This window comes from Pavona decussata, unplaced genomic scaffold (genome assembly GCF_977016875.1).
Source record: "Pavona decussata unplaced genomic scaffold, jaPavDecu1.1 SCAFFOLD_207, whole genome shotgun sequence".
NCBI classification, from domain to species: Eukaryota; Metazoa; Cnidaria; class Anthozoa; order Scleractinia; family Agariciidae; genus Pavona; species Pavona decussata.
Window position 1 is genome coordinate 168,552 of NW_028145612.1, and position 16,442 is coordinate 184,993.

General features: G+C 39.3%; 2 protein-coding genes across 2 annotated transcripts; both read right to left on the minus strand.

Moving 5' to 3' along the window:
* Positions 1-1,416: 1,416 nt before the first annotated feature.
* Positions 1,417-6,274, minus strand: LOC146460710 (uncharacterized). The gene is made up of 2 exons (XM_085087610.1): positions 5,531-6,274; positions 1,417-2,392 (listed from the first exon to the last, which is right to left on the minus strand). The coding sequence occupies exons 1-2, from the start codon at positions 5,833-5,835 to the stop codon at positions 2,386-2,388; spliced, it is 312 nt and encodes a 103-aa protein (XP_084943736.1). The 5' UTR covers positions 5,836-6,274; the 3' UTR covers positions 1,417-2,385.
* A 2,174-nt stretch (positions 6,275-8,448) lies between these two features.
* Positions 8,449-10,359, minus strand: LOC146460711 (caveolin-3-like). The gene is made up of 2 exons (XM_085087778.1): positions 10,084-10,359; positions 8,449-8,964 (listed from the first exon to the last, which is right to left on the minus strand). The coding sequence occupies exons 1-2, from the start codon at positions 10,270-10,272 to the stop codon at positions 8,626-8,628; spliced, it is 528 nt and encodes a 175-aa protein (XP_084943904.1). The 5' UTR covers positions 10,273-10,359; the 3' UTR covers positions 8,449-8,625.
* Between the last annotated feature and the right edge of the window lie 6,083 nt (positions 10,360-16,442).

A 16,442-nucleotide genomic window follows, 5' to 3' on the forward strand; every position in this document is an offset into this window, starting at 1 on the left:
TTTATACTAACAATTCATATTAGTTAATAGTTTATTTCTAACATGACCCAAATTTACGTGGAACGCGCTCTAGCAATATACCGAATCTATACCATGTCCGCTCGTTCCGGCGTAATAAGTCTAATAAAGGCGATTGTTGGCTTTTGCCACGTTGATCCGGATACGGCATTCGAACGACACCGAAGCCGTATTCCAATCAATTGCAATGAGCTAGAGACAGTTCAGTCTCTAAAGAAGCGTCTGTTGTCATTTCTTGGGCTGAAATAACTGGCAATAAAATTCGGCCTTGGAGAGTTTGATTTAAAACTTTACCACATGGCACCGAAGCAGGGAGGAAGAAGCGAAAATTTTGCGATAATCACAGATGGTCAGTGGAAAATGGAGCTGCCAAGCTTGCTGGAGGAAACAGGCAGCGAACTAACGCTTCTGGAAGAAGGAATGCGCCGGCTGCATGACAGCATAGCTGCAGCTAACAAGGAATACCCTGAAGAGGTTGAGATGTGCACGTTACTCACAACAGTTGTGGAGAACATTCACGCCGTCTCCCATTTTAAACATGAGACGTTCACCGCCTTACAGTATTCCCAAGACTTTGAAACCATCACAAAGGAGACTTTACAAAAGACCACCATGGCTTTTGAAAGTATCAAATTCATGCTACCGCTTCCGTCAGCAGAGATAAGCGCTGAAACGGAGACTGCCATGAAAGAATTGGTAGAGAAGTATCGTCCAGTAAGACAAAGAACAGTCAGGGGTGAGACTACAAAGGACAAAGCAGGGGCTCTACCACCAGCGGAGTATACGAAGCCACCAGATTGCAGTAAAGTAAACTTTATGCCAGACGAAGAGAGCAATTCCATCACGGAAGATCCAGAACGACTCAACAGAGATGTTGAAGATGAATCAGCCCTGAGGTGCCATCTAATGATGTTACAGAGGTCACATTTGTAAATGACTGTCTCATTGATGTGGTCGTTGGTGCTGTGCGACCTCCACAAGAGGACGAGTACGATACAACTTCAGACAACGATATCTCTGACACTGAGGAGGAAATTTCACCTGTCGCAGTGTCAAGGTCTGGCCGACCAATACGCGTCCATTTTCGCTTGGATTCGTAAGGTATGTTCTTAGTAGATTGGCCATGGGATGATTTGTATAAAGGCCAAAGAAACGATTGTTGTTGCAAAACTGTAAACATAAAATTAAACATAATCAGAAACAAGTTTTTACAATACTTTTTCGGTTATCAGGGTACGCTCCTGGTCCTCAAGAAATTATTAAAATCTGCAGTTAATTATTAACAGCCATTTAACTGACAACTGACAAATGGCCCAAAATTTAACTGACAACCGACAAATAGCCTAAAATTTAACTGACAACTGACATTTGTACCCCCCCATCCAGACCCTCGAATACGTGGGGTTAGGTTTGAAAGCGGGTTTAGAAAAATGAGGAAGTTTGTACTAAAATAGCGTCAGGATTTGATAACTGGCTGGCACACTCCGGGCCAAACATTGCGTCGAATCCGCCAAGGGCTCAAGATTTATTAGCATAACTATTTCTATATCCATTCAGTCAAAATTTTCGGTTAAAAATTTCGGAAACATTCGGTGCCACATGGAAAGGCTATTTTCCATACGTTCCAAATTGGCGCTCTCCTTAGTAGATCAAAAAACTTATGTGATGGTGCAACTGATTGGATTGCGCAAAAATACAACACAATGGAAATTTTGCAAATGGAGTGGTAATTTCCGTCCCAACATGCATGTTTGCATTTCAACCGCCTAAATCGAAAAATTTGACTAAGTGGAAAACGCCCAGGGTCTTATTGCACCCCATAATCCTACATACATGATCTTCGTAAGGTATCTAGCTAAGTTTCAACGTTTTCCGAAGACATTTTGTATTTCTGACATGAAAATCAAAGATCAAGAAGTGACGTTTGCAGTTGCAGCATTGCTTCTGCGTGCTCGAGCGCTTCTGTCTTTTCCTTTAGCAAAGGTTGCGTGTCTCCAAGTTCCCCTTTAAGTCGATGAATAGTGGCATCAAGATTCTCCATCTTTTGAGCTCTCTTATTCGTCTTCATTTCCATCTGATTTTCTCGAACACACAAGCTACGCTGCGGCTTCATTGGTCACACGTTTGTAGTCATCATCGCCAGCAACAGAAGCGTTCTATTCCACACTCATTTCCACCTTTAGTGACCCATGACCATCTCCATTAAAGGACATTTTCTTTGTCTGAATACTAGTACTGTTATCGTCAGAATGAACTTAAGTCCTCTGTTATCTCATGTTCAATGTCTTTCGACGTCCCGAGAGTTTCCGTTGCTGCTAACTTCTTAGCTTTTATTTTCTTAAGTTTGCGTTCAATTCTTCTTTGCGTTCAATTCCTGTAGAGCAACATAGGTTAAGCTTTGCGTCCTAGTATGTGGTCAATTTTATATGCATCCATACGTCATACACCGCACATCATCATAACAATAATAATAATAATAATAATAATAATAATAATTATTATAATAATTATAATAATAATAATAATAATTATAATTATAATAATAATAAAAACTATAAAAATATTGAGGGGCCTTAACCAGGATGAAACATAGTTAAAAAAGCGATCTCTGGCTAAAATGATTAAAAAACTACGAGCTTTAATAGTCATAGTAATAATAATAATAATTATAATAATAATAAAGAACACCCCAGAACCTGATGTCATAGTAGCGAATAGTAGTTGTTCACTTGTTTTGGTATTTCATTTTTTTATGTATAAATGTTAGGCCTGTATTAATCTTGTGGGGGGAGGGTGGGGGGGGGGGGGGCTTGTAGGACATTGTCAACTTTTTTAGTGTTAATTTCCTGTAGAGCAACATTCGATAGGATAACTTTATTCATTAAAAACTCAATCATTGTATAATGCAATTCGAGGGATTTGATTGGCTTAGCGGCCATGGTATATGAGCCATTATACCACGGCCAAGTAATGGCACCCATCAAACTGTCTGCTGCTTATTCTTACGCAGCGAAATCAGTAAGATCTAGGAATATTTCTTGATTGTTTTTAATAAAACAATTATTCCACTTGCGCTTGTTGGATATGAGATGATTATAGCCAACTCGGCGCTACGCGCCTCGTTGGCTATCTATCATCTCATATCCAACGCGCGCTCGTGGAATAATTGTTAATTATACACGTTATTTCCATCAGCTACTTTATTATCATTATCAACTAACTATCTATCTACCTAACTAGGATTATCAAAAGTTAAAAAGATTATAAAAAGTTAAAAAGTTTGGTTACGCCTTGCGTCCTAGTATGTGCTTAATTTTATATGTATCCATACGTCGTGCACTGCGCATAATAATAATAATAATAATAATAATAATAATAATAATAATAACAATAACAATAATAATAATAATAATAATAATAATAATAATAATAATAATAATAATAATAATAATAATACCGTCTCAGGCATATTAAGGCATGGCCAAAAGCCTAGTTTGCTTAAAAGCAGAAAACAATCATAACATTTCGTATATTAAACAAATAAATGTCAAACTTGGCAGTTACATAAAACTTGACGAGTATTTGGGTCACGTGACCTGTGAATGATCATAAAGATCTTAAAGATTATCTTAAAGATCTTCTAAGCCAAATGGGGTATATAAAATGAAATAGAATTAAATCTTCTTTGGTCTCATACGTTTACATGTCAAGGGGTTGAAATGAATTAGCCTTGTTTGCGTGACCACATTAAATAGCATTTCTGTAATTAAGGGAAATAGGTCACGTGACATTAGAAATGACTTAATAACTCCTAATAGGAATGATAGGTACTACCATACAAGGCTAATTAATGATGAACTTTCATAGCGTAATAGTATGAAGCCCAAAAGGTTTGATAATAGTTTGTTTTATATAACTCAAATTTCTGCAAAGCTGATCGGACTGCGTAGAAAACTTGACACGACAGCGACATGATAGAGATCAAACCGAGAATCAACAGAATGCGGCAACCGTGGACAGCTGTTTCGAGCTGGTTGGCTCTTGTCAGCATGGTGTAGTACAGCAAAAAGTAGAACAACCAGCGCGAGTCGAGTGGTCTACCTAATGCACTTGGTAGCCGATTTCGGATGGGCCCAAATTCAGACATCCGTCCACCTCATAGCGCGTGACTACGAACAATGAGCAAAAGAACTGAAATATCATGTCGCTTTCGCAATAAGTTAAATGAGAAAAGCAAAACTTTCCTTTATATACCTCGTTTTAATTTAAAGATTTTAGACGTTAATCTTAATTTATTGGTCACGTGACCAAAATGTTCCATACTTTAAAGCAAGAGTCAGTTAAGGTCATCAAGTTTTATCTGACTGTCAAGTTTGACATTTCTTTGTCCAATCTACGAAATGTTATGATTGTTTTCTGATTTTATGCAAATTAGGCTTTTGGCCATGCCTTACACGTGATATGCCCGAGGTATTACAGTGAAACGAACTCAACCGGGGCCACCGAAATAACCGCTAGACTCCTTTGTTGGTAACGTGACCTGTGATTGGCTGATCAATGTTGGGTGGCCCTGGTTGAGTTCGTTGCACTGTAATACCTGTTCTTCTCCCCATTTACCTAACAAAACCCCGCTCTTTTCTAGGGGACCCTTGCACTCCCCTCTTTTCTCACACCCCCGCCCCCCTCTCTTTTCTAACAGGAACCTTCTCTAACACCCGTTCTCTGACACGACCCTGTTCTCTAACACACCCATGCTGTTTAACACACTCCTATTTTCTAACACATCCCTGTAAGTTTCATTTCGTATTCGCTACACGAGGTAGTCATTACCGCTGACTAAGAATGAGTAGGTGTATTGACTGTATTTCTTCTCGCCATGTGAGCATACAGATTTACCGCGATCGTCGGAATGTAGGCACTATAACTTGTAAGTATGGCTGCCGTTCGGTTATTTTGCTTGTATTTCTGTATTGTGCGCAAAGTTTGTAAGCTAGTGTATCGTTCTTTATTGCAGTGAATCGCTCAGACGAACAGATGCTCTAATGTTTCAGTTTGGTAAATTAAATGTGTGTTTACCTGAATGAATACGAGTTTATTGGCCTGTCCCAGCGTAGTTGGCCGTTACAATCCCTTCTTTAACACACCCCTCTTTTCTAACACACCCTTTCTCTAATACATACCTCAGCTCTCACAGGACCCCTTCTCTGATACCTCCCTATATTTAGCAAACCCCGCCTATGAAACCACCTAACAGAACTCAACTGTAAGCAGCCCTTTTTTCCAACAGTTGTCTCTCAAGTGCGTCCCCGTTCACAGCCCGCTACCTCTCTTATCGATCCCTTCCCCTTACATCCCCGTTCTTAATAAGCCCTTTTCCTTGCTAGCTTCACCCCACCCATTGTGTATCAAATTTTACTTAAGTTTAAGCTGTTTTGCTTCTCTGAATCAAATACCAAATTTTTTTTATCTAACTGCTGTTTATCCAATACCAGAAGAAAAAATTTTAAAATACCTGAGTCTTTTTCCCCTGACGATTTTTGGTCTTTTAAAGGCTTTGTATTCTTGGCAAGTTCTTTCTTCTCCCCTCTTGTCTGTTTGCACTCTGTCTTGATTGGAATTCTTGATCAGTGGTGGCTTGTTTCCAGGCTCCCTCGACAGATGCTTCTTTGTCACCGTAGTGCTTCCTGACGATAATTTTCCGCCGCTGTTGCTGCTCAGTCGGGTTGTTCTAATTGGTATTTTGGATTTTTTCTGCCCTGGAGGCATGCCATTTCTGTTGGCACCTCCGATCTCTCTGCTCGCAAGCTGCGAAGACATCGGGTTTCGTCCGCGGATTTTACAAGGGAAACGACGACTTCGAACAAAAAACTGTAGATCTATGTTGTTGTTTTCGTGCTTGCTTTACTCTGATTTGTTGTTTTTAACACTTTTTCTTTTAAATTGACTTCGTAAATCCCGCTCCGAAAATAGGTACTTGCCGCACCGAAATCTCAAGCGAAATGATCGTTTTCTGTGTACCTCCATGGTAACCTTGCTTCATCATCACGTCACAAACAGTGATCTCAAGACGTTCTTGTTCGAACGCTCGCGCAAAATAAAACGTGCAATTATTTTTGCCAAGAGGAAATTTAATTTGTAGCTCTCTGAAGTAAACGACTTTGCCAAAAAGTTCAGTGTTAAGAAAGAAAATCGATCGCAGCTTATAAAAATGTCACTGAAGGAATCAATATGATACATTTTGGTTTGCAAACGTCAAGAACAAACGATATTTGTGAAATAAACATTTTTGTTGTTGTTGTTGTTGTTCAATGAGGGGAAAATTCACAGCATTAAAGATTTATTATAGTCTAGAAAAGCGGCGGAACAACTAAGCTTATATCGGGTTAAAAAAATGGAAGACAATGAAGTAAAACAGCAGAGCTGGTACAAATACGAACTTAAGTTAATTTAACTTAATTCGCTGGGGAAAAAAAATGAGAAGTCATTCAGTCGGTAACGTCGTGTACAATGCTGAGAAGCCAAAAAGAATAATTGAAATTGAAAACACAAATTGTTTGAGAAAAAAGTTTAGTTTCCATCTGTTGTGAAGCTAGCTGCTTAGCAATGAGATTCCGCATAGCAAATACCGAACCCAAATCGTATGAAATGGTTCCTTGATTTGATTGTCTCTTTTTCTCTGGCTGTTGTGAGCCATCAAATCTTGAAAAGAAGTAGCGCGCAGGAACTTCTTTGCCTCCAAACTTCAAACTTAGGTTCATTTACCCTGCTACCAGCCCGGGCATTCTCTAGTGTCGTTTCTGTTTTCTTCTTAAATTTTTGTCAGTTCTTTTCAATCAAGGAATCAAAGTCGTCAGCATAGCCCAAATTCGTTTAGCGACAAATTCAACGTGAGATATCCTTTTGTTGGCTCAGCATAAAATCCCCACACACTGGCTCAGCTTTTGTTTATAAACTGAAAGCCAATTGTGATCCATCATTTCTAGAAAAATTAAAGCTACATTTTATATAATATACCGACAAACGAGAAATTTAGAGTCAGTTTCAACTTTCCAGTGTACTCAAAAACACCGATCAGGAACAAGAGCAACCAGAAGCCAATCAGAAGCAAGCTATTTTGACAGTTTGACAGCCAATTTTGACAGCCGGCTTTTGAACTTATTCCAAACTTTACTGAAAGAAGAAAATTTCTACTTGAACATAAAACTTTTGCGATTTCCTTGTATCCTCGAAAAAAGTAGCGTGCGAGAGTAGACGCCTTTTTGCGGCGGGTGAAGCAAAAAAGGCTACGAAAAAGCAGATGATGCAAAAAAAAAAAATTCACCCCCAAATTCACTGTTGAAAAATCTGTTGAAATAATTATGCGAACGAGTTACCATCTTCCTTTTCACGTGAAAAGAAGCTCTGCTAGGTAAAGCCAGCGACACACCTGGCGATTTTATACGCTGATCGCGGCGAATTTGATCACCACCGATTGATGCGGACACACTTGGCGATTTTTTTCGCCGATCGCGGCGATGTGGCAGTTTTGAAAAGTCATGTGATAAAATCTCCCAACCTGATGGGTTTGCTTTAATGGCGATCAACAGCAATGACCGTAGAAAATCGCGGGAACGAGCACACCTAGGCGAACGCTAGCCTGCAGTGCAGGCGTTTTTCATGGGCGAGCGCTGAATAATAAATTTTGTTCGCGTATTTGAAGGAGGCTGAGGGGGAGGTGGGGGGGAAAAAGCCCTCCTCTCCCCTCTCCCCTCCTTTATTTCTCAGCCAGTCGTCCTCTCCCTTAGGGTCACTTTTGACTCGCTCCAGCCCTCTCGCGCTTCCGCGCCCAAGATGACAGCAACGAAGGATTATTCAGCGCTCCCGCTCCAAAAATACGCCTGCATTGCAGGCTAGGCGAATGCCGGCGAATTTAATGGCCGATATCTGGCATGTCAGATATCGGTAATTTTATACGCCGATCGCCGCGATCGGCGAATAAAATCGCCATGTGTGTCGCTGGCTTATTAAGGTAAGCTTGGATATGTTATGACAGTATAATTCCACATTTTCGAGTAGAATACAGAAAAATATTGGTAACAGACATGAAAAGAGTTGATAGAAAAAAAGAAAACTAATAATAAATTCAAAACAAATCCAATTTTTTCGCCTTGCCATTAACAACAAAATTTTCCAGTTTCTCTCAGCTGTTTACATAGCATGTCGAAAGGCAGTCGCTTGTCAGTTCTGAGCTACGTATGCAACACTGGTCAAAAATGGCTGAAAGCCTCTCGTCCCTCGTGTGTGCTTTTCGAGTGCCGTGTGGTTTTAACGCGCTCACAGCGTCATACATCTCTTGTTTGACCATTTCTAAGACAAAAACAGGGGCGTTACTAAAGTTGGGGCTTGAATTTGAGAAATGTGGGAAGGAAATGTTATTGTCAAACACAATAATTTCTCAAGTCAAGCTGTTGCATTTTTTAATTAAAGCAAAACCTATATATCTATTTCAACATTAAGAATTAATCCAGCTAGCCTTTGTTTTCACTACTCTTAATCCTAATCAGTTTTTTCAAACGTGTTCTTTAGTTGAGTTTCGTGTTAAATTGTAGTAAATATAAACCCTTCGCTTTAAACCGTTTCAGTCTTCACTTTGATGCTAGAAAACATCCGGCCGATCGACTCAAAGCAAGGATCACAAAACGCCTTGATGCAGTAACCAAAAATCTTTCCAATGCACTCAATTTCAATCAGCCACGCTCGAGTACAAGGCATTACACACCAGATGTACCCAAAACCAAGGCAGGCAAAATAACAACCAAAAAACAGCGCCAGCGGACCCCCACACAGCAACGACAGGAATGCATAGCAGCATTTCTTGGCGCAGTTGTACGTGTCAAAAGCGCATTCATACACGCCATCATCGGAATAAAGACCTCTAGGTTCAGCAAACACATCAGTGAAATCCACCTGTGAGAAAGAAATATCAGCTTGTGAATGAAGGATTTTCTTGCGTGTTTATCGAAAAACAAAAGCTGCAACTTTGACAACAATCGTAAGTAACACAACGAATCCTCAGGGGTCAAAACTAATACACAGTGAGTGAACCACCACTTCCTGATAAACGTCACGGAGGGCCTCAAGTCATGGGCGACCCAATACAACACATCGTAAAGGGAGCATTGGGAACCTGTCAATCAAATTAAATTAAGCATTAAGCAGCAAAGGTATTGCTCACATGGATGCGTTTTTAATGTACCCTACGTACTTTGTAAAGCTTGGTAAACTCTCTTTACGATAAATTCGCATCACGCTTTATCAGAACGCTAAACGAATGGTGACTCTGGTTACGCAAGTTTTTCCACCGGGGAAAATGAGTTAAGGCCAAGTCACAATTGAGGCTTATTTTTCTTCTGTTCTTTTGGCTAAACAATGTTACACCCGTATCAAATGACTCAGCATATGTAAAATTCATCACATGCGGCAGATACACTCCATTTAATACCTCTTCAGATTGTCATGCTGATGTTTTGCATTCATGACCATTCATGACCAAAACCGGAAAATCGCTCACTTCGCGGGGAAAGAAATAGTGGAAAAAGTAAACTACAGTTTAGTCAGGCTATTAAAGTTTCTTTTCACTATCCGATCAAGATTCGTTCAGTCGCCTTGCAAACACGTTTCCGCTGTACACCTGCATTTGAGGGGTACAATTAACATGAAGCTTGTATTTGGACAGACTAACGTGTTCAACTTGACAAATCATCAATAAAATGTATTTAGTCTTTAGCTTGATTAACAATAAATTCAACTAAAGCATGAGTGATGGAATACACTAATGGATAAAGCTGGAAAATTCTAGTGTCGAAGCAAAACACTGGCATTATTATGTACAAATGGACAAAATGTTTAATGCTTCCGCTTTGTGTTGGAAACATAACAGAGAGTAGAAAGTAAAGGTTCACTACTTCGCTGTTGTCAAACAAATATTGAAGCTATAAAGAAGAACCAGAACTTTGGTAAAGAACATGGGAATGTTGCTAGAGTTACGCAAACTTGAGAATATAAGCGATTTCATCAGATCCATACCTTCAAGAACGAATTCATGTCTGAAGGATCTCGGTTTACCATGTCGATGACCACTCTCCCAAACTCACGATAAGCATATGGGTCACGATTTTCCATGACTTGGGGTTCCACATTTTGTGCCATAGTGTGATCCAAGCCTGAGGAAAAATTTTCTTCAGGATTTGGAGCCTCTAGCTCTGTCTGCATCATATAGCTCGGTGAAACCAGAAGCAACACGCGACTTTTATTCCCGGTCACGCTGGAAACCTCAGTTTAAATTGGTGTTCGCTTACATGACATAAATATCTTTCCCGAGAATGTCGATAAATTTGGCCTTGCAAACACGTTTTCTCAAAGGATAATTACTGTATACCTGTATTTGAGCGCCAGAATTAACATAGTTTGTATTTGGGCTCTACACCACTGAACGACACTTACGCATTTCATTTGACAAATCATAAAAAAATGTATTCACTTTTTAGCTTAACAATAATTTCAACTAAAACACCAGTAATACACTAATGGATAAAACTGGAAAATTCTACTGTCGAAATAAAAAACTGATATTATTATTATTATTATGTACAAATGGACAAAATGTTTAATGCTTCCGCTTTGTGTTGGAAACATGACACAGGTTCACTACTTCGCTGTTGCCAAACAAATATTGAAGATAAAGAAAAACCAGAACTTTGATAAAGAACATGGGAATGTTGCTAGAGTTACGCACACTGGCGATTTCATCAGATCCATACCTTCAAGAAAGAATTCACGTCTGAAGGACCTCGGTTTTTCTAGGTTGAAGACGGAGTCTCACGGACTCGCGAGCGACATATGGGTCACGATCAGTTCCATGATTTGAGGAACCACACTTCCCAGTATAGTGCAGCTTGTGACAAATTTTTGTAAAGATTGGGGGAGCTCTGCATGCATATGGCTTGTCTAAATAACAGCAATTTATGATATGTTACAATTTTAAAATTTTAGGGGCAAGCATAAAAATGTCAGTTTGTGTGTGCTTACATGATGAACATAACGCAACCTGTAAAAGTATTAAATCTGGCGAGTTTCACTATGACGTTAGTACTATAACTACCAGAACCCTCTTCGTTTTTTTTGTTTTGTTTTGTTGTTTTATTTTTGTTGTTGTTTTTTTTTTTGTTTTTGTTTTGTTTACATGATGAACATAACGCAATCTGTAAAAGTCTTAATTTTCCGGGTTTGGATCTGGCGAGTTTCACTATGACGTTAGTACTACAACTACCAGAACCCTCTTCGTTTTTTTGTTTTGTTTTTCCTTTTGTAATCCCAGTGAGGTTTAGATAGCAACATCCGTAATTTGCAAGAGAAAAAAACAAACTGAAGTATTCTCATCGTAAAAAGGTCTATTCCGGACGATCTTAAAAAAAAACAAAATGCCGCTTATCAACTAGGTGGGTAAAGTTGTTCTATATTCCATTGAAACTCGTACAGAAATTGAGAACAGTACAAACATTCCACCATAAAAATATAACTTTACCACCAAAGACACATATCAAGACCAAAAATTTCCAAAAAAGACTACAGAATCGTATCGCACCCGGAATCGCACCCATCAGCCCCTCAGCACACTGAAATGATTTACGTCGAACGAGCATGTGCGATAACTTGGCTTGAGATGATGTCGATTTTCTACATTTTCTTCGTTTTTCCTCAAAGGAAGATTGTTGACAGTTTTTCTTTTGCGGTGGTCGAGAGATGCGAAACGGGTGATCATGTGCAAAAGTTTCCATTCGCGTCCGCCGAGTTTTTGCGCTCATGCGACTTTAGCGCATGCGCCTCCATCTTCAGCTTCTCCTTTGACAATCTCTGGCACGAATCAACATTTCTTGGAGGCGTTTTTATTCCTACCTTTGGTGCTCTATAATTGACATATTTGAAGGAAACTTACAAATATGTTCAAACTCCAATCAAAGCATTTCCATCGTACTTTTAACTGTTCAGGTCTTGTTATTTCCCTTTATGGTCTTTATGATAAAAAACAAGTAAACAATCATTTTAATGTAACAATAAGAAAAACTCCAGGCCCTGTTATCACTACTTAATCATAGTAAGTTTTGTTTAACATGTTCTTTAGTTGCTGTGAGCTTGGTGTCATGTTAGCAAATATAAACGCTTCGCTTTAAACCGTTTCAGTCTTCACTTTGATGCCAGAAAACATCCGGCCGATCGACTCAAAGCAAGGATCACAAAACGCCTTGATGCAGTTACCAAAAATCTTTCCAATGCACTCAATTTCAATCAGCCACGCTCGAGTACAGGGCATTACACACCAGATGTACTCAAAACCAAGGCAGGCAAAGTAGCAACCAAAACACAGCGCTAGGGGTCCCCCACACAGGAACGACAGGAATAAATAGCAGCAGTTCTTGGCGCAGTTGTAGGTCTTGTAGGCGCATCCGTACATACAGTCGTGTGAGTGGAGCCCGTCAGGTTCAGCTATTACGTCTGTGAATTCCACCTGTGAGAAAGAAACAGTTCATATGACATGGCGGGTTCTTCTAATGACTAAATTGGTGCTAGAATTTGACAAGGGCTGAAAAGAGAAGAAACATGGCGAGTCAAAGTAGACACAACAAACCCCACAAACGGTTGTAAAACAGTCTGCAAACGAAACAAAATCGTGCAATCTTCTCTGTCCGGAAAAATGTTTCAGTACCATGACATCGAGTTCTTTAATATATGACAATATTATCTAAATTCAGGAGCACCCAACGAGGAACGTCAAAGAAAAATACAACTTCAAATGTTGTCTTCTGTGTTCCCAGATTTTTTGGCGGCCTTTTTTTCTTAGTTTTCTTTTATAAACAAGAGTTATTTCAACATTTGCTCTAAGAGCACAAAGGCATCATCTAGAGAGCTTATGCTGTTTATAATGCATATTTAAAAAAATACGTTTACACGTCACGATCGAAAAAAACACACAAAGTATTGGAAGTTAGCGGAAACGGTTGGACAAAGAAATACACGATTGGGCATACTGAAACAACCTAACGTTAGCTTGAAAATGAGCATTAGAAATACCATTTAAAAACCAATCAATTTTTTTCTTATCGGAGTCAAAATTCCATCTATTTTCAAGTAATTGTGCAGCGCAGGAAAACCACTTTTCACGCAGAGCAGCAAAACTTGGGCAGCCCTACAGGTTATAATGTTTCGCGTCTTAAACAGGTGCATCGCAAAGAGCACAGGCTGGTTAAGGACAGCAATTTTGCTGAAGAATGTGATAATTAAAGGCACTAAAATTAAGTCTCAAACGAGTGTGGTGGCCTTTTAAAGCATAGTTAAACAGTAGCATAGCATTTTACGAAACGAAATCTTATTTTTTTAACCGGGCGAACAACAAATGTTTGCCCAAGTTGGCTCAGACGGATAATGCGTCCATTGATTGCTTTCAAAGGAATGGCAAACGTAAGATTATATTCCGAACATAGTTCCAGTTCTTCCTTAAGCTTCTCTAAGGCTTTAGTGTTTTTTAAGAGATCGTTTACGTGGTTTCTTAGACACAAAAAGACGTTTGTAACAGTTCCAATTACTTTTATAACGTTCTGTTCAAGTGGGTTCATTGATTGTTTTACTCTATTAACCTGGATATGGATTTGGAAGATTATATGATTCACAGAGCGTTGTATCAATGAAACGAACACAAATGTTTGTATCAAAATAATTTAAAATATTTTCCATGTTCGGTTGGAGGGAAATGGCAGATTTAACGGTTGGCAGAATGAATGAATGAAACGATCAAGAGAAATGTTAAAGAGGTGCTACAGTTGAGGCAGTGTAATGTACTTCAATACACGAATAAAACTCTTTGTTTTTGAAATTACCGTTTTTCAACTTTGGAAGAAAACGTATTTCATGTTTCACATTAAAAATAAGCACTTAATGGAGACCTGCTCACTGTAGTGTGACATTGTTTTGGTGAAGGCATCACGCAACGCATGTGCTTGTTTAATATGTAAAAGATATGTCACTGCGCATAAACGCATCAGCTAGAAACAAACAAATACGCATGCTATCGCAGTACAAGAAAATGAACGCATTGGGTCTGAGTTTTCGAGACATGCAGAGGGTCTGAGTTTTTTCAGGACTGTGGTCTGAGTTTTCGTCACACCCGTTTGACCAATGAACATTAAGTATACAAGCGTTATTGTTTATTTTATACTTGGCGTTTCATATCAGCCCCAGACTGTTTATATACCCCATAGCCTTAAAACAATTAACAGGGCTTAAAGTATCTGTATTTCAACTTTTGTAATGACTGTCAAATTTCCTCTTTATTCCCGTCCAATGATGCCTCGCTTTTGCAATGCACTTGAAAGTGCTTGGAATGTTATTAAAGTGATGGTGTTGACTAGCGTTAGGAATGAAATGACTTTAAGCAAGTGAAGGTGTAAAGTTGAGAGTTAGTAGTTTGCAAAGTTAAGAAGCTCAAGTTGTCTTTTAGAAAAAATTACGTGAATCGATTTAGAGTGGGCGTAGAAGGGACCTATAATAACTCAAGCTAGCTTACGGGTTGATCCATCAGGCGATTTTCGCGAGTATAAACTAATTCAGTTGTGACTTGCTGTTATTGCCTGCGACCATACATGACCAAAGGCTATTGCTGTTTCAAGTTGACATTATCGAAAGAATGATAATTTAGATAACGTGACTTTGGTTATATAAAGAACAACATTTCATTAGATCATCTGAAACGTGTCTAACTGCGGCATAGCGTTAATCGCACACGCTAACAACAAACTGCTGCGAATAGTACTTTAGACACCAGTTAACTTGGACAATAGATGAAAGCTGGCAAGGAAATGTGGAAATCTTTGCAAGAAATACTTTATAGCTTAAACTGACTAGAAGAAGACAAAGAAAGAGTAGAGTGAAAAAACAATACCTTCAAAAATGAATTCATGTCCATAGGGTCTCGATTTTCCATGTCGAGTGACTCAACGTTTACCAGCATTTTGAGTTAAAAATTTTAACAATCTCATATACAATGCGTAAAAGAGACGAGTAAAATGAGTTTACAACTTGTATATGTGTATCCGACAGCGCAAGAGCGAAAGAGGTCGCAAGTGTAACTGTTTATTTTATGCTTAGCGTTTCCACGCAACCTTCAAATCTAACCGCAGGTTTACACATCTCACTACTCAAGAACAATAAATTAGCAAACTTGTGCATATGATTAATATTTTTCCGGTTACTTCTGTGAATCTTCCATTTTTTTTGTGCCTTGATAAATGCACTCAGTTCAGCTTAAACAAAGTTGAAAGTACTCGAAATGTAACTGACAGTTCAATTGCTTTGGAGTCATAGCTGACTTTTATATGCACCTGAGTGACGCCGATTAATTATTGTTTAACGAGCGGGCCTCGAAATCAAGCTATCCACAAGTCACTACGCAACTGAAAAGTACAGTGAATCAGCTCGGGAAAAGAACGGATGACTCCCCTTTAGAGATCTTCACTTATTAGTTGAATATTATTTCACGGAAAAAAAAAACAGCCGAGCAGCACCATGTAGTAAATTGTCACCAAACACAATTAAAACCTTAAGGCTAGATATTATAATACAACGAATAGAAAGCAGGGCAGATTTAATGCAGGCCAATATTTCGACCAGTTGTAGCAATACACCGATCGCTCGGGAGACTTCAACACCCATCCCCCGCCTCCCTCCCCTTCCCCCCCCCCCCCCCCCCGAGTTAACCTTGGGCATTTGAACGTTTGAAGACCCACCTCCCGGCCGGGCCAAGAAAACTACCCTAAAGTGTTCCAAAACCTCACCTTGAGGCTTGAATCAATCACCGGTTCACGAGGTACTTTTGTTTTAGTGAGCCCATTGCTCACAACGGCGAAATCCTGTCCTTGAAAAAAACTATTTAACTCACCAAAACCAAGAAAATTCACGCGCGAATTCCACTAGACCAAACGATAATTCAAATTTCCTCCCCTCCCACCCCCTCCCCCCAATCGAATTCCCTACTCCCTGCCCGGAGATACGAATTGACAGGTACATAATTTGCGTTTTAGACATTTCCGTTTTAAAATTTCATGTGACATTTACCCTCTCTGACCACATGTCGGTTTTCAGCTATAAATTACACTTTTTGCAGTGCATGCAGTCTTCGTCATATTCAATGAACAGGAAGCCAAATTAACTGTGAGATTTTAGTGCGACATGCACAACCTAAAGTGTTACAAAGTGTAGTTTTCCTTAGTGCGCTTTATTTAGTCCCTCTGTGAAAGAATCCTAAGTTGTAAGTAATCCCATGGAGTCTCCTGGAGTGTAGCTTCAGGCATTCTGGAGTTTTATGATCGAACAATGAATTATGAACCTCTATGCCG

Coding starts and splice junctions, on each gene's coding strand:
- LOC146460710 (XM_085087610.1), bottom strand. CDS start 5,835: ATGTCTTCGCAGCTTGCGAGCAGAGAGATCGGAGGTGCCAACAGAAAT.
- LOC146460711 (XM_085087778.1), bottom strand. CDS start 10,272: ATGATGCAGACAGAGCTAGAGGCTCCAAATCCTGAAGAAAATTTTTCC. Junction 8,965..10,083: donor ACATGAATTCGTTCTTGAAG/GTATGGATCTGA, acceptor TCTTTCTCACAG/GTGGATTTCACTGATGTGTT.